Here is a 19,215-nt window from a genome sequence, read left to right on the forward strand (position 1 = left end):
TGTTTGTTTGACCTTCTATCCAAAAACTAAAATTTGGTACTGCTGGTGTTTAGAAGTCTGATCGAGGACAATATTTTCTAGACACATACAGTTAAGGTGGATTTACACAGTTGCAAGTTAGTGGACAATTTGTAAATTGATATTTGCATTGTAACCCCAAAAAAACTCCACCTTCATATATTTATATTTGCATTGTAACCCCCCAAAAAAAACTCCATGTGAGGTGGCAAAAATACCCTTTAGCTACACTCAGGAGATCTGAAGAGGAAATGTGGACTTTGAAGTGCACTTCTTGAGGGTATGAGCCCTGCATTTCTCCACCAAGACAGCAGGAATGTGGGAAATGGAATTGGGGAAGCGTTAGGAACACAACTGGGAAAATTAATCTATGCTACTTTTTTTGGCTACAGAAGAAAACGTCAGACGTGGATTATAGGTCATGTAGCGGCTTGTATAAATGCGGTGAAAATGTGGTGTTGCAGCTGTGCTTGAGAAGTGTATTAAATATAGAGGAATTTGATAGTCTCCAGCTAAACGTGGCAGGGAAATAAAATTCTATAAGATTGGAGCATGTTGAATTTATGCTGCTTTTCCACTCATCAACCTCCCCCACCAGCGCGGTTCGGCGTCAAGTAACCCTGAAATCTCTTACACCCCTCTTCCTCTCCCCGTTACAGTTCCATATCCCTCTACCCATCTGCCTTGCTCTTGATCGTGTCCCTCTGATTCCTCTACTCGCCAGGCAAAAAATGTCAAATAATGAACATGAACCAAAAGTGGTAAAACGTGGCTGCTACTCCAGGACCTGACCCGCACATATGGGGGGTCTCTGTCTCCAAGAGCACCTGGGGAGTCTGGGAACACTGCTGCAGAGGGGGAGAATGGGATGGGGAAACATGAGCATCTTACCAGCGAAAAACACCCGCCCACGCCGGCGAAAGGTAGAGGGGGCTGAACAAAGACAAGGAGCATGATGAAGGGGAGAAAAAGAATGAAATAAGAGGGAAATGACAGTACTGACAAGGATTATGTGCCACACAGGATGAGAGGCATCTGCGCTGCATCTGCACAGTGTTCACCAACGTCACACCTTTTGAATGTGTAAATATATCTGAAATCCAGATTTTACATTTAGTTTAATAGAGAGGTGCATGTAAGCATGAGTGACAACTCTCACACACCCAGTTTATAGATGGATAGATACGGTACTCCCCCACTGGTCCCAAAAGGGAAATTCAGGAAATTCCAGTATGTTGACCAATCGGTCAATAGGTCACACACCAACATCTCCTTCTTTCCCCTCCTGTATCTAAGCTCGTAATATCCCTGGTCATCAGGCTACATAAGGTGGACATCTCAGTTCCGTGGAAGCTTCCAAATCAAATATGAATATTGTGACATTAGTAAACACGCCCCAAATGCGAAACGCTCATTGTTGTAATGAAAAACTGCATAACTCATCTCACTCGATGAACCTGAACGACAAACTAGGTAACTGCAGCCTCAGTTGCTACCACAATTACATCTCTATAACTGCCCTAATCCACAAACTCTTACCCCTGTCCCACTGCCTGTGCGCAACGTTATCCATGACTGAAACACAGAGGGCAACAGGGCAATGGGGACTGCTCACACACAATCGACATGTGCTGGTGAAGGGCTGTGGTGTGTGTGCTGACTGACCTTCCATAGCATACTTCATATCCTGAGCGAACTGAACCCACATCACCTCGGCACTCAGCTTTCCCACGTTCAGCTCCTGGGGAAACCTGCAGAGACATGGAGAACATGTGGGACAAACAGTCACACTTAAATGGTCCCTTGTCGGTTCGTATTTCCTGCTTTATTAAAGTGTGAACTGCAGTGCTAGAACTGGATCTCTGGGGTAATTACGGTCATTCCACCTATACACACACATGCATCATACTCCCCATTCCTTGTTCAGCTGTCTATAGGACACTTTGATAGAGGCTGTTCTGAAGAATCAAATACAGGAAAAATTGTATGATTCAGGAATCAGATTCTTCAGACCAGACTCTCTTTACCTTCATAACTGAATTGACGGTGACACAACAAAATGTGTCCTCTGCTTTTAACCATCACCCTTAATGAGCAGTGGGCAGCCATGACAGGTGCCCAGGCAGCAGTGTGCGGGGACGGTGCTTTGCGTTTTTTTTTTTTTTTGCTGTTCAATACACCGCCTCACAGTCTTAACGTTTGTTCTACAATGTACACTGGGACGTCACTTCTCTGCACAAGGTGGTCCTCAAAATATGATTGGCTTCATTACCATTCAGAGACCAGATGAGTTGCTGTTGTGCTAAATCTTCAGATGCAACAAAGCCAATATATGTCTGTTCAGAAGTCCTCTATAGCAAATGCAACAGAAACTAAAGATACTTTATAAAATAGTCACAGCAGGAACAAAAAAATTAACCCAAAATTTATAGAACCCATTAAACACAACATTGTGTTACAATAAAAATGTAGGAGTCATTTGCCAAGAGACTTCAGCTGCCCTATTATTTCAAACCAATGAGCCAGTCAATGGTGGGGTGTGTGTGTGTGTGTGTGTGTGTGTGTGTGTGTGAATACTGACTGGTTAAGGACAGGCGTGTATGAGTTCCGGTCCTCCTCGATGATTGACACGATGAGAGTGATTAGTTTGGGCCAGAAATCCAGGTTCTTGATGCTGGGTCCCTGTTCCTCGGGTGGAAGCTCCTCTTTGTTCTGATGAACCAAGACACAAAAAAAAGTCAGTCAAGCAACTTGCCTTCATCAACTGCATATTTCAATATTCACACTTTTCCAAGTATGAATATTGTCACAAAACTGAGTCATTGCTATGTGGCACGTCACATCACCACGGACACAGTGCAAAATGACCTTGATGCATGTCATTGGCCTTTGTCCACATGAGCTGAAATGAATGCACTTAATGCTCTGCATTACGCCAGCCAGGGAATTTCATCATCGACGGCTAAATTATGTTTGGTGGTTTTAAATACTGTAATTACAAATGTCAAAAAGTGCTACTGGGCCGGCTTGACAAGGAGCTTGGCAAAGACCCACCGGGTCCGTGGCAGGGTACTGGCGGCTGTAGAGCTCCTGGCAGTTGTTAAAGATGTACTCGTAGGTGGAGTTGAGGCAGGCTTTCACACAGTCTCGTACCACCTGGCTCGCCCGGGGTGGGCTCTGCAGCTCCTGGACCTGTAGAGCGTCAGGAAGTGGTGACGGCGTATTCAAAAAGAAATTAATATGGCTGCAATGACATAGTTTCACATAAAATAATCGAGTGGCTACACCAAATGCCACTTGATACCAGGACCCTGGGTTGCTTCGGGGTACAAGCTCTGTAATTAGTGCCATCTTAGTCACCCTGAATAGGAGCCACAGCTAAATGAAATGTAAAGATCCAGCGTCTTTAAGATTAGTCTGCTCAATTAATTTCTCAGTTCGCATTTTCTCGCATTTAGCATTCAGCACCAGCCATTAAGCAGTTTGAGGGGGAAGATAATCTTCAGTTATAGGTGTACGAATTTCTCAGTGCACCACATTTATGTGGTAAGGTGGTAGTAGCCTAGTGGGTAACACACTCACCTACGAACCCAGGTTCAAATCCCACTTTCTACCATTGTGTCCCTGAGCAAGACACTTAACCCTAAGTAAGTTGCTCTGGATAAGGGCGTCTGATAAATGCTGTAAATGTAAATGTTATGTCACCATTTACCTTCATCCTAAAAAATGTAATGCTGGTCAGCAGGTCCACCGTGGACTTGAGATCCTGCAGCCGGTCTTTACTGCTGGCAGCAAAGTTATTCTACAGAACAAGACAATTCATTCAGATCCTCTAGTTGCAATTACACACTTTCAGTTTAGATATTATCTGAGTTGAAAGGTAAAGGTAAAGAAAGGAGTCAGCATTCACTACCTACAAGGTAGAGCATGCAACAATTACACTCTCTGTAAAGATAATGGTAATGAATACATAAATATAAAGTACATACTCGGTATGTGGAAAGATCAATACGCAGGGAGTTGTGCAGCTGGTCCAGAAGTTTGACAAAGCGCTCTTTCTGCACAGGTAAACACAGGGCGTATGAACAGGGAGCCAGCAGAAGAAAATTGAATGAAAATGAGCAGAGGAATGGACTCCGTACCCCAAAGTTGGAAGCAGCAAATCGGTGGCTGGCAGAGACGTTGGTGGAGGCCGTGGTGTGGGCGTAGAATGCGTTGATGTTGGCCAGCAGAGTGCTCATCACAGCTGGGACCCCAGGGCACATGTACTTGGAGGACAGGCAGGCAAAATGCCTATTGCAAACAGATCGTGTTCAGAAAGCATTCTGTTCCGTTACACTGAGTGAACATTAACCAGTTCTACATGCTGGCATGCAAGATGCTGTCCAAAGAATTTTCAGCCATTATTTCTGCTTATTGTTCACAATACAAATTCAATAAAAGCATTTTTTTAGATGACAGCCAGGCCCAACCTGCACTTGTGTTATTGGGTAAGAAAATGTCTTGACCAGTTGTCAATTCCCTACCACACAGGCCAGCAAATCAGTTTAACGTTTTAACTAATTACTTGACTGGGGGGGTACCAGCACGTTCAAGGTTTTTCCACGCAGTGTGTCATAAAGGGTGACGTTTAATCGCCTCTCAGTAATTGGATGGATGTGTCGTTCCCCTCTATCAGCCTGAGCTATGGCCACATGACGTTCATGAATAATGTGCTTGGTTAATGGACAGTGTGTCAGCACCACATCTTTCAGGGACAACTCCCTTGTGGCATCATTCATCTTCATTGTGAGACCAGCGGGCTACTAAATTAATTCTGTCAGTGAACTTCTGTCTGCTTGTCTAATGCCTAACTGTCACAGTTTAAAAAAAAAAAAAAAAAAGTTCTCTCCCTCCCCTTGTTAAGGCAAATCTGACCAATTTTACTTGACATCTCCACTCACGTCATCGCCTGGTAGATGGATTCAATGCCATAGCGCATGGCAAACTCATCCACTATCTCCTGCCCCACGTCATCAAAGTAGACCTTCCAGGCGTCATCGCCACGTGCATCTGGAATTTTTACCACCCCCTGCCCCAACACATCTGTTGTGTTGTGGAAGAGGTTCTGGGAACGGATGAGACACAAGAGAACAAAACCAAAATTATTAATTATTATTATAAATATAGATCACAATACTCTAAATTAAGATTATATTCATGTTTATATTGAAGATATCAACTTATCACAAAGCAGTAATTAAAAAGTCATCCTTTATGCTTGATACAATAATTGCAGAGTACACTGACACACTAGTTAAGTGATAAGGGAGTTGTGTTTGTCCCTGAATTATCTAGTAAACACCAGTAAAACTGTATTTTTAAATCCAGAAAGAGCACAAAGTGTGTGCAGCAAATACAACAGTGCAGCAGAAACGCAAACTAGGACACATAGGTCTTAAAACGTGGTTTACCTCATGCAGGCAGGTGTACTGGATGTGATAAGGGGCAACCTTCTCCTCACCCTTGATTTCCACACTAATCTGTAGGCGTATTGCACCAGAGACCGCAGACTTGTCTGTTCTTTTTTCTGCACGCACGAACACACACACACAATAACTTACAACTGTTCCACAGCATGAACAAAACAAGTGCTTAGACAATAACTTAAAATCAGCTGACAATGTATGTGAATTTATGGCGTATACTGAGAACAAACTGATACACAAGTGCACACCCAGACACACTCCGCACAAGCTTTTTTGGGAGAGCCAGCTTCACTCTGGCTATTTCCCGTGACAGCCACATTATTAGGGTAATTCGTACGTGTCGGCATAATGGGCGATTTCCGACTTAAGCCCCACGACCGAACAAGAGGGAGAGCTTCTCTAAAAGGTAGATGAAAGAAATGAGACCTGAATGCATTTTGTACATTCTGGTAGGAGTCTAGGAAACGGAGGAATGACAAGACCAGAATAAGTATGACAAGACCAGAAAGTACAGAATATCTATTGTTCTTTCAAAATGTTAATGATGCAGTGAAGCAGAATGAATATGGAAAAGGGGTCTGAGAGCGATAGACAGGGAGGTGGAAGGGGGCTGGCAGCGCTCTGATTGGAGGAAAGGAGAAGCCTGCAGGCTCTCCGTGCCGGGGTAATTGGCCGAGAAGAAGAGCAGAGGCAGCCAGAGGATACGTGGGTAATGGAGTTCACACTCATATCTCAGGGCTCCTCGGCACCTCATATGTAGAGCAGGGCTGAGAGGCTTCTATCCATTCGCACGGCAAAATGACTTCTGACAACGAAATCAAACTTTTTAAATATTCCTGATACTCCAAATTTGATCAGAGCTATGACGCAGACTTTGGGGTGGTTGGACAAATGCACCAAGGTTACTCATGGGACACAATGCTGTAGAAAAAGAGGAAATTCAATAATAAAACGCTTAATGAAATCTGCAGCTCACTGCACAATGACTGCGGCGGCTTTCTGAGGTCGCATCATATAACTGTAGCGTATAATGCCGGTGATCCTGATTCTGAAATATTAGTATGGTTGTACGAATATATCCTGGAATGAGCTGAACGGAGCTCCGATTCTAATTTTCTCTCAGCCTTGTTGGGAGCTGTGATGGTGGTGTCAGGTCATGACCCGAGGTTAGAACCCAATAGTGTTTACAGACAGGCTGACAGGGACTAGACAAAAATCACACACACACACACACACACACACACACACACACACTCAGCAGACAACGACAACAAACAGGCCCACTCATGAACATCTTTTGGACTCTGATAATAGAATATTATATTTATTTGCCATTTACAAAGACACACAAGGCTCCAACTGACCGAGGTTGTACCAGACATCCATCTCCCCGCTGAGCGTGCGGACTTCAATGATGCTCTGACCCAGGAAGTCATCAGACTCCCTCTTCAGACGCTGCTTCACCCGGGACTTGATGTCATCGTCCTCATCCCAGACTCTGACTTTAATGCGATCTGAAGAATTATGGCATTCACTAGACCAGAGGGGGGAAAAACAGACTGTCCAACAGAGGCAGCAAACAGCAGACAGGTCAGAAATAAGCGGTCTGCCTGAACAGAGGTCTACCAAAAGCCATATGACATGAAACCAAACCTCAGAGCACATGATCCGAGACATCTGTACCACTTAAGGATGGTACAAGCTCAAGGTTAATTTAACCTGACATGGTTCATCGGGACAAGGATTGCTACAAGGGTAAAGCAATAATTCATTGCCATTTAGCAATAAAAATGGTCCTGCATGTGGACTCACAAGTGGAACTTCTCTTCCCACACTGGATTGAGGTTGCCATAGATGGTCTTTGTCCTCTTCTTGGTTTTGCCAACCTGAACAGTGACATAGGGATCGCTTGAACCAGTTTTATCCTTCGCCTGCAATCCTTGGGCACACACAACTGTGGAAATGAAATCAGAAACACTATAAAGGAGGGGACAAACCACAAAATGTGTGTCCATATATAATCGTCCATTCTGTCCAAAACCCAATATGGTTGACAAACCAGGATCATGCTAATGAGGTGCTGTAGGCAAGACTTGTATAGCAGGCTGGACTGGTTCCAGACTGGTACCTGTGATGGTGATCTTGGCTGACCATTTGGAGGTGCCATCCAATACACTCTGCTTGATGGTTTTCATCTGCTGGGCATGGATGGCCTTGGTGACAGCAAACACGTCACGGATGACGTCGAAGATCTCCGGTTTGTTGCGCTCGCGGATCTTCATGCGATCTTTCATGGCCATTATGATGTTCTGTGTGCGGTCCTCTGCACCATGTTTACAGCTCTTTTCCGCGGCACCTGTATAGCATATGAGAGAATGATCAGAGGCCACATGCAACATGCAGAGCTGTCTCCTGAGCTTTTATGTTTGTTGAATTTCATACATAATTCAATTCGACTGTACAGTTCAACAAAGAAAAAAAAAATAAAACCAGTCTAGACAGTCCCATTGGGAAAGTAACAACTGCATTTTAATATTTGTAAAAAAAAAAAAAAAAAAAAAAAAAAAAAACTGCACACACTTCTGTCCATGACGAATGAGTTCACCATGCTATATGAAAATCAGAAATCATTTTGGTCAGATTCCTTTAAATCAAATCACTGATATTTTAGCTAATGGACCAGTCAGTGGTGAAGCTGTCAGGAAGGGCTTTCCATTTGGATAAGCTCACCTCACAAAAGCAGGATTGGACAGGTTCTGTAACCTCCATAAACCCCGAAGCGACGGCCCCAGTAACATTTTACTCACGCTGCAGGCAGTCAGCATTGAGCAGCTCCTGGCACTTTTCATGGCATTTGACCCCACATTCAGTGCAGCGCATGCCCTGCCGAGCGATTCCCCACAGGAGCCCCTCACACTCGTAACAGTAGGTGGGCGTGGTTGCCGTCCACACCTCAAAGTTGTGGGGGGTGGTGCAGGAGATTGGGTAGATGAGTGCCTGCAGGGTCTTCTTGTAGACATGGTTTTTCTGCAGAAATTAATGGATGTTTGTGAGGAAAAAGAAACCAAAAAAAAAATGTAATGTAATTTAATGGTGAACAATACTGTTATAAAAACAAGGTACCATCGGAAGCACAAACATCTCAAAGTCTTTCTTCGCAAGCCCTTTCATCCATTGGCCTGTGTTTAAAAAGCTTACCAGCTCCTCGTCCTTGATAGATGAGCGTGTGGCCATGGCAGATGCAATCCCAGCCTTTCTGGCCTGTACCAGTGACTACATTGCAGGCAGGAAAAGAAACAACAATCAGACATAGTTTTCAGCATGAAATCCCATGATTCAACAGTTATCCACAGTGTTAGGTCTGAGGAGAGGTAGCCCACCAAGGTTCATCAAAAGGAGGTAAGAACATTTCCTAGATTAGCCACTTCTAAGAAAGGGAAGGTTATTGTAGGAGTAGGCATAGGCATGGAAATATGGAGCAACCCCAAAAAACACCACCCATCCAGGTTTAGTGCAAAGACTAAGCAGCTAAACCCCTCAACTCCATACTCACGCCCCCAATCTGAAGCGAATGTCACTGACGTAGGAAACAAATTCTAGACAGAATACCAGTATAAATGGAACATGGAGAGAAGTAAAAGATGAGAAAATGTTGATCTCTTATATTAAGTAGGGGGCCAGGCAAGTAGGTCGCAAATACAAAGTAATATTGCCAAATTTGAAAATATGTTGCTGTAAATTTTGGAGCATTTCCATTAATTAATCTGAACTGTGCTCTACATGTATTTGCATACGAGTATAATACTGATACTGTGAAAGCAGTATTATACAAGGACTACTTGTGCAAAGTAATCACTACTTAATATAGAGTCTGAATTCTGTCCCCACATCCACTAAAGGGTTGCCAGTCAGGGATCTTCGCACAAAGACTTACCATAGCCTGACCAATGATTGCATTCAAGAGAGTTGCAGAAGGTTCATTTAAAATGTTTACATGGGGAAGAAGAGGAAAAATTACAGGACTCATTTGTAACATTGCCATACGGTGTTTGATGGACGGACTCGTGCACTCACCACATCGCTAACCAAAGGAATGGGCTTCTTCTTACGGAGGTCGGGCATGCTGTCAATTCCAAACAGTCCACTGCTGCCCCTGGAGACAGAGCCATATACATGGTTGCACTAACCCCAAATAAATCATTTTGCTGGGATGAAATATGACCGCAAACAACTACTAGTAGGCATTTTAGGGTTGATGACCAGAGGTCGGCATTGTCAATCCCCAAAACAACAGACCAAAGTCTAAAATCCCAGAATTATTGGTGTGACAAAATAATTTCACATGGTGACCACTACAAATAATCATCGGTTTTAACTTACCCAGCTTTGATCCACGCTTGTTTGGAGCTGTCTCCATTCTGCTGACCCTGTGCAGTTCAGAAACATTGTTAGACGAGTTTCTAAAGAGCACAGCACCAAATGGAATCCCTGATCTACATAAGACATTTGGGAGGGTGATGGTGAATGATTGAGTTTTATTTCAAAACACAAGTTACCCGGACAAACCTCACACTCCTGCAAAAGCATCCAGTGCAAAAGCTTGTCAGAACCTTCTCATAAAGTCTCAAATGAAATTTCGGGTATAGTGACCGCATGGACATAAAACCGCCTAGATCGTTTCTTCCTGAAAACCACATTTATAAGACAAATAAACAGTTACATTTCTTAAATTAAAAAAAAAAAAAAAAAGAACATGAAGCCTACAACAAAGTATACACCCTGTGATGGCGTCCCCCAAATTTCATCGTTCTTGTGGCACAGCACTGAGTAAACTTAAAAAACACGAATCAAGCACAAAGTCCCAGCACAAACACAAACCTGCCTCAAGTAAAAACCAACATACAATGCAACATGATCACAAAAAAATGATCTTTAACATGATCTTTAAAAATTAAGACTTATAGTACAACTCATGAGATGTGCAAGACTGAAAAAGAAAAATGAATAATGGGGAACATGCTTAGTATTATCACAGAAATGTGGACTTAGGGTACAAGTGATTTTAACCTGATCATGTTCCCTGGTTCTGTCTGTGGAAAACAAAAAACAACAAAGCAAAGGGTTATACAACAGTACACGGATATTAAACCATTGGCTCTGAAACAGGACCTCTACTGATGATGGATTTACACGTTCTCGGTAATAATATCATGATTTCCACCAAGAGCTGATTTACCTTCCAAAATCGTGGGCTTGCATCCATGTTCAGTTCTAGACAGTCTGCGTCTGCTCTCTCTTCTCTCCTTCAGGACATTTTGGAAGTTGGTCAGGCACTTTGGTTGACTAAGATCAGCCTTACGTAGGCTTAAGTCTGTAGAGTCTTGACTGATCTCTAAACTTTGGGAACAGTTTTCCTCAGTCTCCGAACAAAAAAATTCTTTTCCTATTTGAGGTTTGTTCATACAATCTGTTGTATGAAAGGATAAATATTCCATGGTAGTACATGGAGTGCCAGCTGTGGAGTCTCTTTGATCCTCCTGTGCACTGATTTGAGGAGACTCATGATCATAATAATCATCAACTAGGGAAGACTCTCCACTGTCCTGCTCTTCAAATGGCCCAGAACGAACAGAGGGAGCATCAAAATCTTCCATTTGCCATTTGTCCGAATCGCCCTTTGCAACTTCTCTTGACAGGTTCTCACCAATCTGAAGGTCTGATTCCTCTAACTTCTTCATAGATCCTTTTAGACTTTTTCTAAAGCTGGTCACAGCCTTCCCAATCTGCACTGCATCAAAGCCTGCATTTGGACTGTCAGAATCATCCACTCCTTCATTGGGGAACATCTTCTCACGCCATTCTCTCTCATTGCTCCCAGCTGAATCAAAGTCCAGGTTCTCTACAGATGGACAGTGTTCACAAGAGGACTGGACATCCTGGCAGCAATCTTCACACTCAGTGAGTTCTACAGTGGAGCGGCTCAGGCTCCTGGATAGCCCACTGCCTAGCTCATCAGCATAAGCATCTATGGTGTGATACCCTGAGCTCCGGGAGTAAGGGCAGTTTGCCGAACAGTCACACTCAACAAGAGCTGGAGGCTTCCCCCTAGGTGTCCTCCAGTCTACTGCACTGGACGAACTGGACGGGGAGTTGAAGTAATGTCCAAACAGCAAGGACAGGTGCTCTGAACTGCCCTGAGATGTGTGACCTGGCGTGCTGCTGGTCTCTGCTCCTCTGTACCCATCCCATGACTCAGGACCTTCTTCCAAGCTGTATGGACAGGAGCAGGCGTCCTCCTCACTCCAAGCAGCATCCCCACTCCAAGGGCCCTCACCACTTGTACTATCGGGCATTCCTGTACTTCTCGACTGGAATCTGCTGTCCTGCCCAATTCCACTGGAACTGTGACAAGAGGATAGTGAACTGGTACTTTGGAAGTCCCCATCATATAGTCCCTCCATGAAAAATTGGCCTTCATGTTCAACTTTGCAGGGGACATCCGAAAAGTGGCATAGATTTTTCTGAACAGGACGTATTGAGGCGACGCGTTGATAAGTAGGGTCACACCTTCTGGTTTTGGAGGAGTCTAGCCTCTCTTTACTTCTGTCCCTGCAGTACTGATCCAACAGTGGGCTGCTGCTCCTCCTTGTGTGAAAAGTAGCAGCAGTGACTTCTTCTTTACTGCGTCCCATTTGTCTTTTAGGTGTCTGTGGGTCAGCGGTCGCTCCAGAGTAAAGCTCCTCAATCTCAGTGAGCACAGCATCAACACAGCAGGACACCTCATCCACAGACCCTTTAACAGATGTCAAGTATTGCCTGAGGTCCGAGATCTCTTCTTGAATCTTGTTTATTCCTCTGAGTTCTTTTAAAATGTGATCAACTATGGTACTGGACGTTCCTCTTTCGCTTTCAACCTCTTCTTCACTGGGATTCAGTGACTTGTCCATGGGACCAACATCTAAATAATATGAGCGGCTGTCCACACCAACTGCTGCGTTTTGTGATGCAACCGCATTGGGGTGTTTGGTGCATGTGACCCTAACATTTCCCTCCCGGTTCAATTCTACCTCGCCAATAAAGGATTTACTGGAGGTCCTGATGTGATGACCACGACCATTTGGAACAGAGGCCAAATGTGAAAAATCACAGCTAACAGTTTGTTTTGGCCTACATAACAAATGCTCTTCAAATTCCACAAAAGAACCGTGAAGGGATGAGTCCTCCACTTGGCCTTGTAAGAGTTTCTGGATCTTCTTTCGAATTCCATGTCTTGTTGTGGGACTCTGGGACACCTTGGCTAGATCCCTCTTCTTTGGTGACGAATACTGGGGGACACCCATAGCATTTGTTTCATCTTGTTCACAGGTGCGGCTCCTGGGGAACATTCTGCTCAGATGAATTTTCCTAGCGATCAATCAGCGCTCTAATGCTCTGATACAGATGTTCCAAAAGGACATCCATCTCACCTGAAGTGTGAGAGAATTTTCTTGAGTATCTCATCACACAGCATTAGGTCATGGCAACAGCAAAGTGAACTGAAAAAAATATTATATTCTAAAGCAGTTTTTATGGATCAGTGTTCCTTTCACATGAAAACAAGATGGTCTTAAGATGCATTCAATTCAATCAATTTAGGATGTAATTTCAAGTTGTCAGGTATGTATCCAGTCCAAACAATGATGATCAGTGATTTCATAAACCTTCTTACCCTATGCATGGACATCTTCTTGTAAGAAACAAAGTATTTACAGACCAATAGTTCACTTTTACATTGCACTTAATCTTTCGGTTCAGCATGTCAAAATCACCAAAATCTAGTTAAATAATGCCCTTCAGCTTCCGGCACACAAAGGGACACAGCACTCACTAAAAGCAGAGATACAGGAGGTTTCCAACCCTATTATTAGTAGCTGCAGTCTAATCTTAGCGGCGCTCTGATGGCCTCTGAGGTTAAGTGCTGTGAATTTAACACAAAAAGGCTCCTATGTCAATGTTTACAAAAACTACTACTTTATATGACTTCATATGTGCACAATATTTTACACATTCTAAAAACGTGAAGGTCTTTAGAAGAATATTGCCCGTTTAAATTTACGAGTTCCCGTGTTTTCCACGGAATCGAAGCTACGTTTCTAATTAACCATTGAGGCAGACAGCAGATTATCGTGAAACAAAGAGGAATCACTGCTGACATCCGCAAGACAGGATAGCAGAGGGTGGCTTTTGGAGCAAATGACAGAGCTGGCATCTGTTGGGGGGAAAAAAAGACTCCATTCCCACTGCGCGTCTGGACATTTTAAACACAGGCTGAGTGATGATCCAGCTGCGTGCACTGTGTGTCATTTTGTGTTAAGTGAGATCCTGCTGCTTGTAATCTGTGCCACAGCGTTTTCCCCCTCACTGCTCCTATCACATTGTGACAGGGACAAGCCTGGGTGCCTTTTAACCCTCGCCATGCACCCTGTCTCAGTCACCATGGCAGTCTAAATGGAGGTCTGAAATTAAAGTATAAAGGGTCGCAGTTGTACTTGCTCAAATGTACTTCGATTCCTCTTAAGGGTAGTAGTGGCATCAGTCCCACTAGTGTGTTAAACGGTTTCAACAACAACAATGATAAAAATGGGTGAGACGGGATTGTTGGCAATGCTGGTAGGGCTGGTAGTAGCCTAGTGGGTAAGACACTCGCCTGTGAACCTGAAGACCCAGGTTCAAATCCCACTTACTACCATCGTGTCTCTGAGCAGGACACTTAACCCTGAGTGTCTCCGGGGGGGACTGTCCCTGTAACTACTGATTGTAAGTCGCTCTGGATAAGGGCGTCTGGTAAATGCTGTAAATGTAAATGTTGGCCACTCGTTTCATCTACACAGCCTATGAGCATCAGGCTTCTATCTCAACCAGTGCTACGGCAGATTAGCAAATCATAAATCAATCCCAAAGCTTGCCTAACTTTGACACTATTGGAACGGGCACCCTCATAGGAAAAAGTATTAGCTGGGTCCTAAAGTGAACACGAGGTTTAATTGTAATCTCCTCCTCCTAACAGGACTAATGGGCCATGTGTGTACGTCTCTGTGCTGCCTGTGTCCAGAAGCCCTCTGCAGCAAATACTATTGTGCAGCAGATGTCACAGTCATTCAAGTAAGCAATGGAAATGCAACTTCCTTCTAATGGACGCTGGTACCTGTTCCAGGCACAGCTGATGGAAGTGACCCATGTTGAAATTCTGCGCCTGCCTCCGTCTGTTACTTTCCTCAAAATGAATTCAGGGGATGACATGATCTTTTACTCTGACTGGGGCAGTATGTAGCAAGGGCGACTCTGTTTGTGGGGACACAGTTTGGCAGAATGCCTGGAGTCTGGAAATGGTAAATGAGAGATTGGGTTCTCAATTGGCTTTTTTCTAGGAAACATCGTTGATCAGCCAAATCAATTCGCTTATCCCCCCCCACAACATGTGGCACTAATGCAAATAAACCTCTTTGCTCTACATCCCAGCATTCTGTGAGTATGCAGAAAAGTTCCAGCATTAGCCATCTATGCCATACATAGCCTCCACTGGTGGAGGATGGAGTGGCTGCACTCTTCGCCAGACACTCAATCATCTCAAACCTCCCACCTGGGGTTTAACCTCCATCCAATAGCTCTCCTACACTGAAGGTGTGCATTAGCCTGATAAGAGAGCAGGCAGTAGAAATGCATAATTAACTATGCCGCTGAAGTGTGCCAGATCGATTGAATTATTAGATGATGTCCAGATGATGCAAAAAAGCCAGGACCAAATGCAGGACAGACATCAGTTCTTGCTGAACACACACAGGCATGTACAGGGGTCAAAGGTGCCAGAGCCCATCCCAGGATACTGGGCATAGGGCAGGGACTGTACCAGGGCGGGGCGCAGGCATTCCACAGGGTGCACACACACATATGCCTTCGGGCAGTGGGAGGAAAGAGGAGGCCCCAGAAGTGTGTGTGTGTGTGTGTGTGTGTGTGTGTGATATATATGTTCTGAGGGAAATTCTTCGGTCCTAAAACATGCTCAATGCCAAGAAAGGAAAATACCATGATATATAGAACAGTACTAGTACTCAAAATAATAAATTATAAGTACCTATGGCAGGTATAATAATATGAAATTCATTAGTTCAATTTAGGTAGAGATAGAATAGGTACTGCTACTGCAAAAAAAAAAAAGAAAAAAAAAGCCATCTACTATGCCACACCTCTATTCGAAATTTACTGTTCAAAATGTTCAATCCTTCATTCTAACCTCTTTGCCCCAGTCCCTGTCAGACAGCATTAAAATGCCATGTAAGAGTAAATGAATATATTCCAAGGTGGCTGCAGGCATATCTTTTATCTCTGCTCTGTGCGTTATGGGCTGTGGCCTGAGGAAAACGCATGAATCATTTTATTTGTTTTGAATCAATTTGTCAGAATGTTTCAGTCTTTCAGTCAATCACAGGGCATTGATTTCATATAGCGAGGCCAAAATGAGAAATAAATAAATTATTTACACACACACATACACACACACACACACACACACACATATAAGAATTTAAAAAGTTATCATTAAGTAACTATTGTTGATAGAAAATCTGACATCACTCAGAACACTTCTCATAAAAACAGTTCATGCAAAAAAATACTTTATACTTAATACTTAAGTCAATGCATCTTACCTCATGAAGGCACAACACTCCTAAATTACAAGGCTATGTGATCGGTTTGTGTCAGTATCCACGGGGATTAACAAAATGTACATTCCAAGAGCCACAAACAAGCAGGTACAACTGAGCAAAATACAAAAAAAAAAGAAGGTGTTTTTCATTCTTATTCTGTACTTCACCCGGCCTGATAGAGGCACAGCCTGGGTAATCCATCGCAGACCAGCGATGTGAAGAAAACGGACTGAAGACTCACATAACAGTTCTGGTCGCAGAGAGTATCTCTCGCTTCTATCTTGCTGCTTCTCACTTGCTCTCCTCTATTCCTCTCACAGCAACTCCCACTTCATCGCTCATGCTCTCTCGCTCTCTCTCTCTCTATATGTCCTCTGGCAATATATTCCAACAAAAACCTAATCTGAAACTGTCAAAACGCCAGCAGTCCCACCCTCCCCCTCCTCTTTTTATCCCATCCCCTTGTCCATTCCCTTCCTCTTTATTCTCGCACACCAGTCTACTGCGCAAAGCCCGTGGAATAAACGCTGATGGAAATTAAACACTTAAAAAAAAATGCATAGTCTGCAGCAAATGAAACATTAAGCAACAAGTACAGTAGCTTCTGACTGACCAAACAATACATTAAAGTGAAGGTTCCTGTCATTGTGATTTACAGCATTGCATAGCACATGGTGCACACAACGAAATATGTCCTCTGCATTTAACCAATCACCCTTAGTGAGCAGTGCGCAGCCATGCAAGGCGCCCGGGGTGAAGGACGGTACCTTCCTCAAGGGGACCCCAGTGGCACCTTAGTGGTTCAGGATTTGACCCTGCAACCTTTCAGTTGCGAGTCTGTGTCCTTAGCCACTGGGCCACCACTTTCCCTGCCCCAGCTGTGCATGCCATGTCTTGAGTGAATTCAATTTATACCTTCTCCTTTGCTAAATTCAATCAGAGAGGGGAGACATTTACACAATCATCTTAAGCCACCCCTCCCCTCTGTAATCACCATAATGGAAGACACACCAACAAAACCATAAACCTGACGTACATCAGAATGTGAAAACAATCCTTTAATGGAATATATTTCCACCACGTTTCACCATAATATCTCTTTCAAGGCCCTTTACTGCCCAATTTATACTTATAATCATGAGAGAAAGCAAAAATACCACAAAACATATATGCTTTTCATATTGAAATATAGAAAATCACAACAGAAGTGAGAATAACTAAGGTTCACCACTTTCTCTCTAAGGGTCTCCTCAATACATTTACATTTACAGCGTTTACCAGACGCCCTTATCCAGAACGACTTACAATCAGTAGTTACAGGGACAGTCCCCCCCTGGAGACACTTCAGTGTTAAGTGTCTTGCTCAGGGACACGACAGTAGTAAGTGGGATTTGAACCCGGGTCTTCTGGTTCACAGGCGAGTGTGTTACCCACTAGGCTACTGTTTATACTGTCCTGTGCTAAATACCCTAAACACTACAGATACTATTTTTGAATACACTAGAGACAGAGCTCCACACCTTAATACACATTTGCCTGCAGCATACACAACTCATCTTACCACCAGCATTACAGATCACATGATTCTAATAAATTGTTTTCTCTGAATATTTAGCTTTTTTTTTATTAAAAATATATATTAGTTCTATAGGATAGACAACATGGCCTTAGCAAAATGTACCAAAACAGATGTCGCATACAGTATCATATTGTACAAATTACACAATTAAATGATAGATTTTCAAATGAAGTTACACTCCAGATGTAAACCCAGAAATGTTCGTGTTTTTAGAGCAGCCTCTGCAGGCAAATAGGACAACACACACCACACACACACACTCGCTATCTGCTCCACGTCCTCTCACTCCCCATCTTTAATTACCCCGCCAGACTTTATCGGCGATGAAGAGAGACAGCATCGCTTCTCTCTCTGACCTTGGCAAGTGCAGATTAGTGTTACCAGTTCTGGAGAGGTAGGTTCTTTCAGAGTCCTCCCATGCCCAACAAGTCCAACCCCAGGGTAGAAACTGTAACGATGGGTCTGGCCCTGTTTAGGCTGATAAGGCACTGGGCTTCACACATCAACCTTCTCTCCAACCCAAAGCGTCTAACCCGTGCCTATACAAGAGTGAAGAACTGCAGTCATACTGAAGCTAAAGCAAACCCTTTAACTTATGACAGGCCTGGTTAATGTCACTTGATTTAAAATGAGTCCTAAGATATCTGTGGTGGGGCTGGTTGGGATGAGAACTGTTTTGAAACCACACATTTGGTGAAAAAAGGAAATGCACTTCCAACATTCCCCAAAACTGTCAAGAAATAAAACTCAATCATAACACTGGTAAAAACATGGCAGGTCCACAGCAGGATTTATACTTACCCATGAGTCAAATACTATGCCTTATGGGCTTGGATATAGGGTCAAGATTAGGGTTAGACTTTAGATTGGGAACAGTGTGCGAGTTTTGGGGAAAACTAGACTTCAGAAGGAACAAAGGAATAAGGAAAGAAGTTGGTGGGGTGAAGGGGATGGGTTCCCTACTATACCTCCTGAAGCTGAACTCTCACTTTATTGATAGCTTTGAGCCAGCGTAGTCTGGATGGAGAAAATGGAAGGGGAGGTCCATCATCCTGAAAACTAAGAAATGCATTTCAAGTTAAACATTTGCATTCATGTGTTTGATAATATTTTCATCTTGTTCCCTGTCATTATTTCAGAATATTCTGAAGAACACACCTTTTTAGCGATTGATCAGGTCTCATCTCCACGGAGCTTATGTCTGCTTTTAAAGCACCTCTTATTGTAGAAGGTTCAGGGCCCTCTTCTTCCCGCCAGCCTGAGTGGCCATTGGATGCCAAGTGTCCACTGCTAGAAAGTTGGAAGCCACTATGGTAGGAATGATGTGATTCTTCTAAGTCTAAACCAGCTCCATTCTCTTGGCCGATCTCACTTAGTTGAGAACTCGTTTGACTTAGGTTTCCTGAAGAGCCAAAATGACTGCTGTCCACTGGGCTGCGTTGTGGATAAAAAAAAATAAAAAAAT

At 43.5% G+C, this 19,215-nt stretch overlaps 1 protein-coding gene across 27 annotated transcripts in view; it reads right to left on the reverse strand.

Annotated features, from left to right (window-relative positions):
• The window catches only part of unc13bb (unc-13 homolog Bb (C. elegans)), a 57,136-nt gene that overhangs the window by 10,296 nt on the left and 27,625 nt on the right, over window positions 1-19,215 (reverse strand). For 17 of the 27 annotated variants that reach the window (XM_028974946.1, XM_028974964.1, XM_028974960.1 and 14 more), the window contains 20 exons: window positions 18,909-19,184; window positions 18,719-18,809; window positions 9,867-9,913; window positions 9,561-9,639; window positions 9,421-9,426; window positions 8,685-8,759; window positions 8,294-8,513; window positions 7,615-7,842; window positions 7,299-7,440; window positions 6,851-7,020; window positions 5,472-5,587; window positions 4,962-5,125; window positions 4,161-4,311; window positions 4,008-4,076; window positions 3,731-3,820; window positions 3,073-3,210; window positions 2,600-2,730; window positions 1,684-1,769; window positions 1,558-1,593; window positions 910-951 (listed from right to left, as the gene is read on the reverse strand). In XM_028974946.1, the coding sequence (XP_028830779.1) occupies window positions 910-951; window positions 1,558-1,593; window positions 1,684-1,769; window positions 2,600-2,730; window positions 3,073-3,210; window positions 3,731-3,820; window positions 4,008-4,076; window positions 4,161-4,311; window positions 4,962-5,125; window positions 5,472-5,587; window positions 6,851-7,020; window positions 7,299-7,440; window positions 7,615-7,842; window positions 8,294-8,513; window positions 8,685-8,759; window positions 9,421-9,426; window positions 9,561-9,639; window positions 9,867-9,913; window positions 18,719-18,809; window positions 18,909-19,184 (2,357 nt within the window). The remainder of the gene's footprint in view (window positions 1-909; window positions 952-1,557; window positions 1,594-1,683; window positions 1,770-2,599; window positions 2,731-3,072; window positions 3,211-3,730; window positions 3,821-4,007; window positions 4,077-4,160; window positions 4,312-4,961; window positions 5,126-5,471; window positions 5,588-6,850; window positions 7,021-7,298; window positions 7,441-7,614; window positions 7,843-8,293; window positions 8,514-8,684; window positions 8,760-9,420; window positions 9,427-9,560; window positions 9,640-9,866; window positions 9,914-18,718; window positions 18,810-18,908; window positions 19,185-19,215) is intronic. The other 10 variants (XM_028974968.1, XM_028974967.1, XM_028974965.1 and 7 more) reach the window with 5 other exon arrangements.

This window comes from Denticeps clupeoides, chromosome 3 (assembly GCF_900700375.1).
Source record: "Denticeps clupeoides chromosome 3, fDenClu1.1, whole genome shotgun sequence".
NCBI lineage: Eukaryota > Metazoa > Chordata > Actinopteri > Clupeiformes > Denticipitidae > Denticeps > Denticeps clupeoides.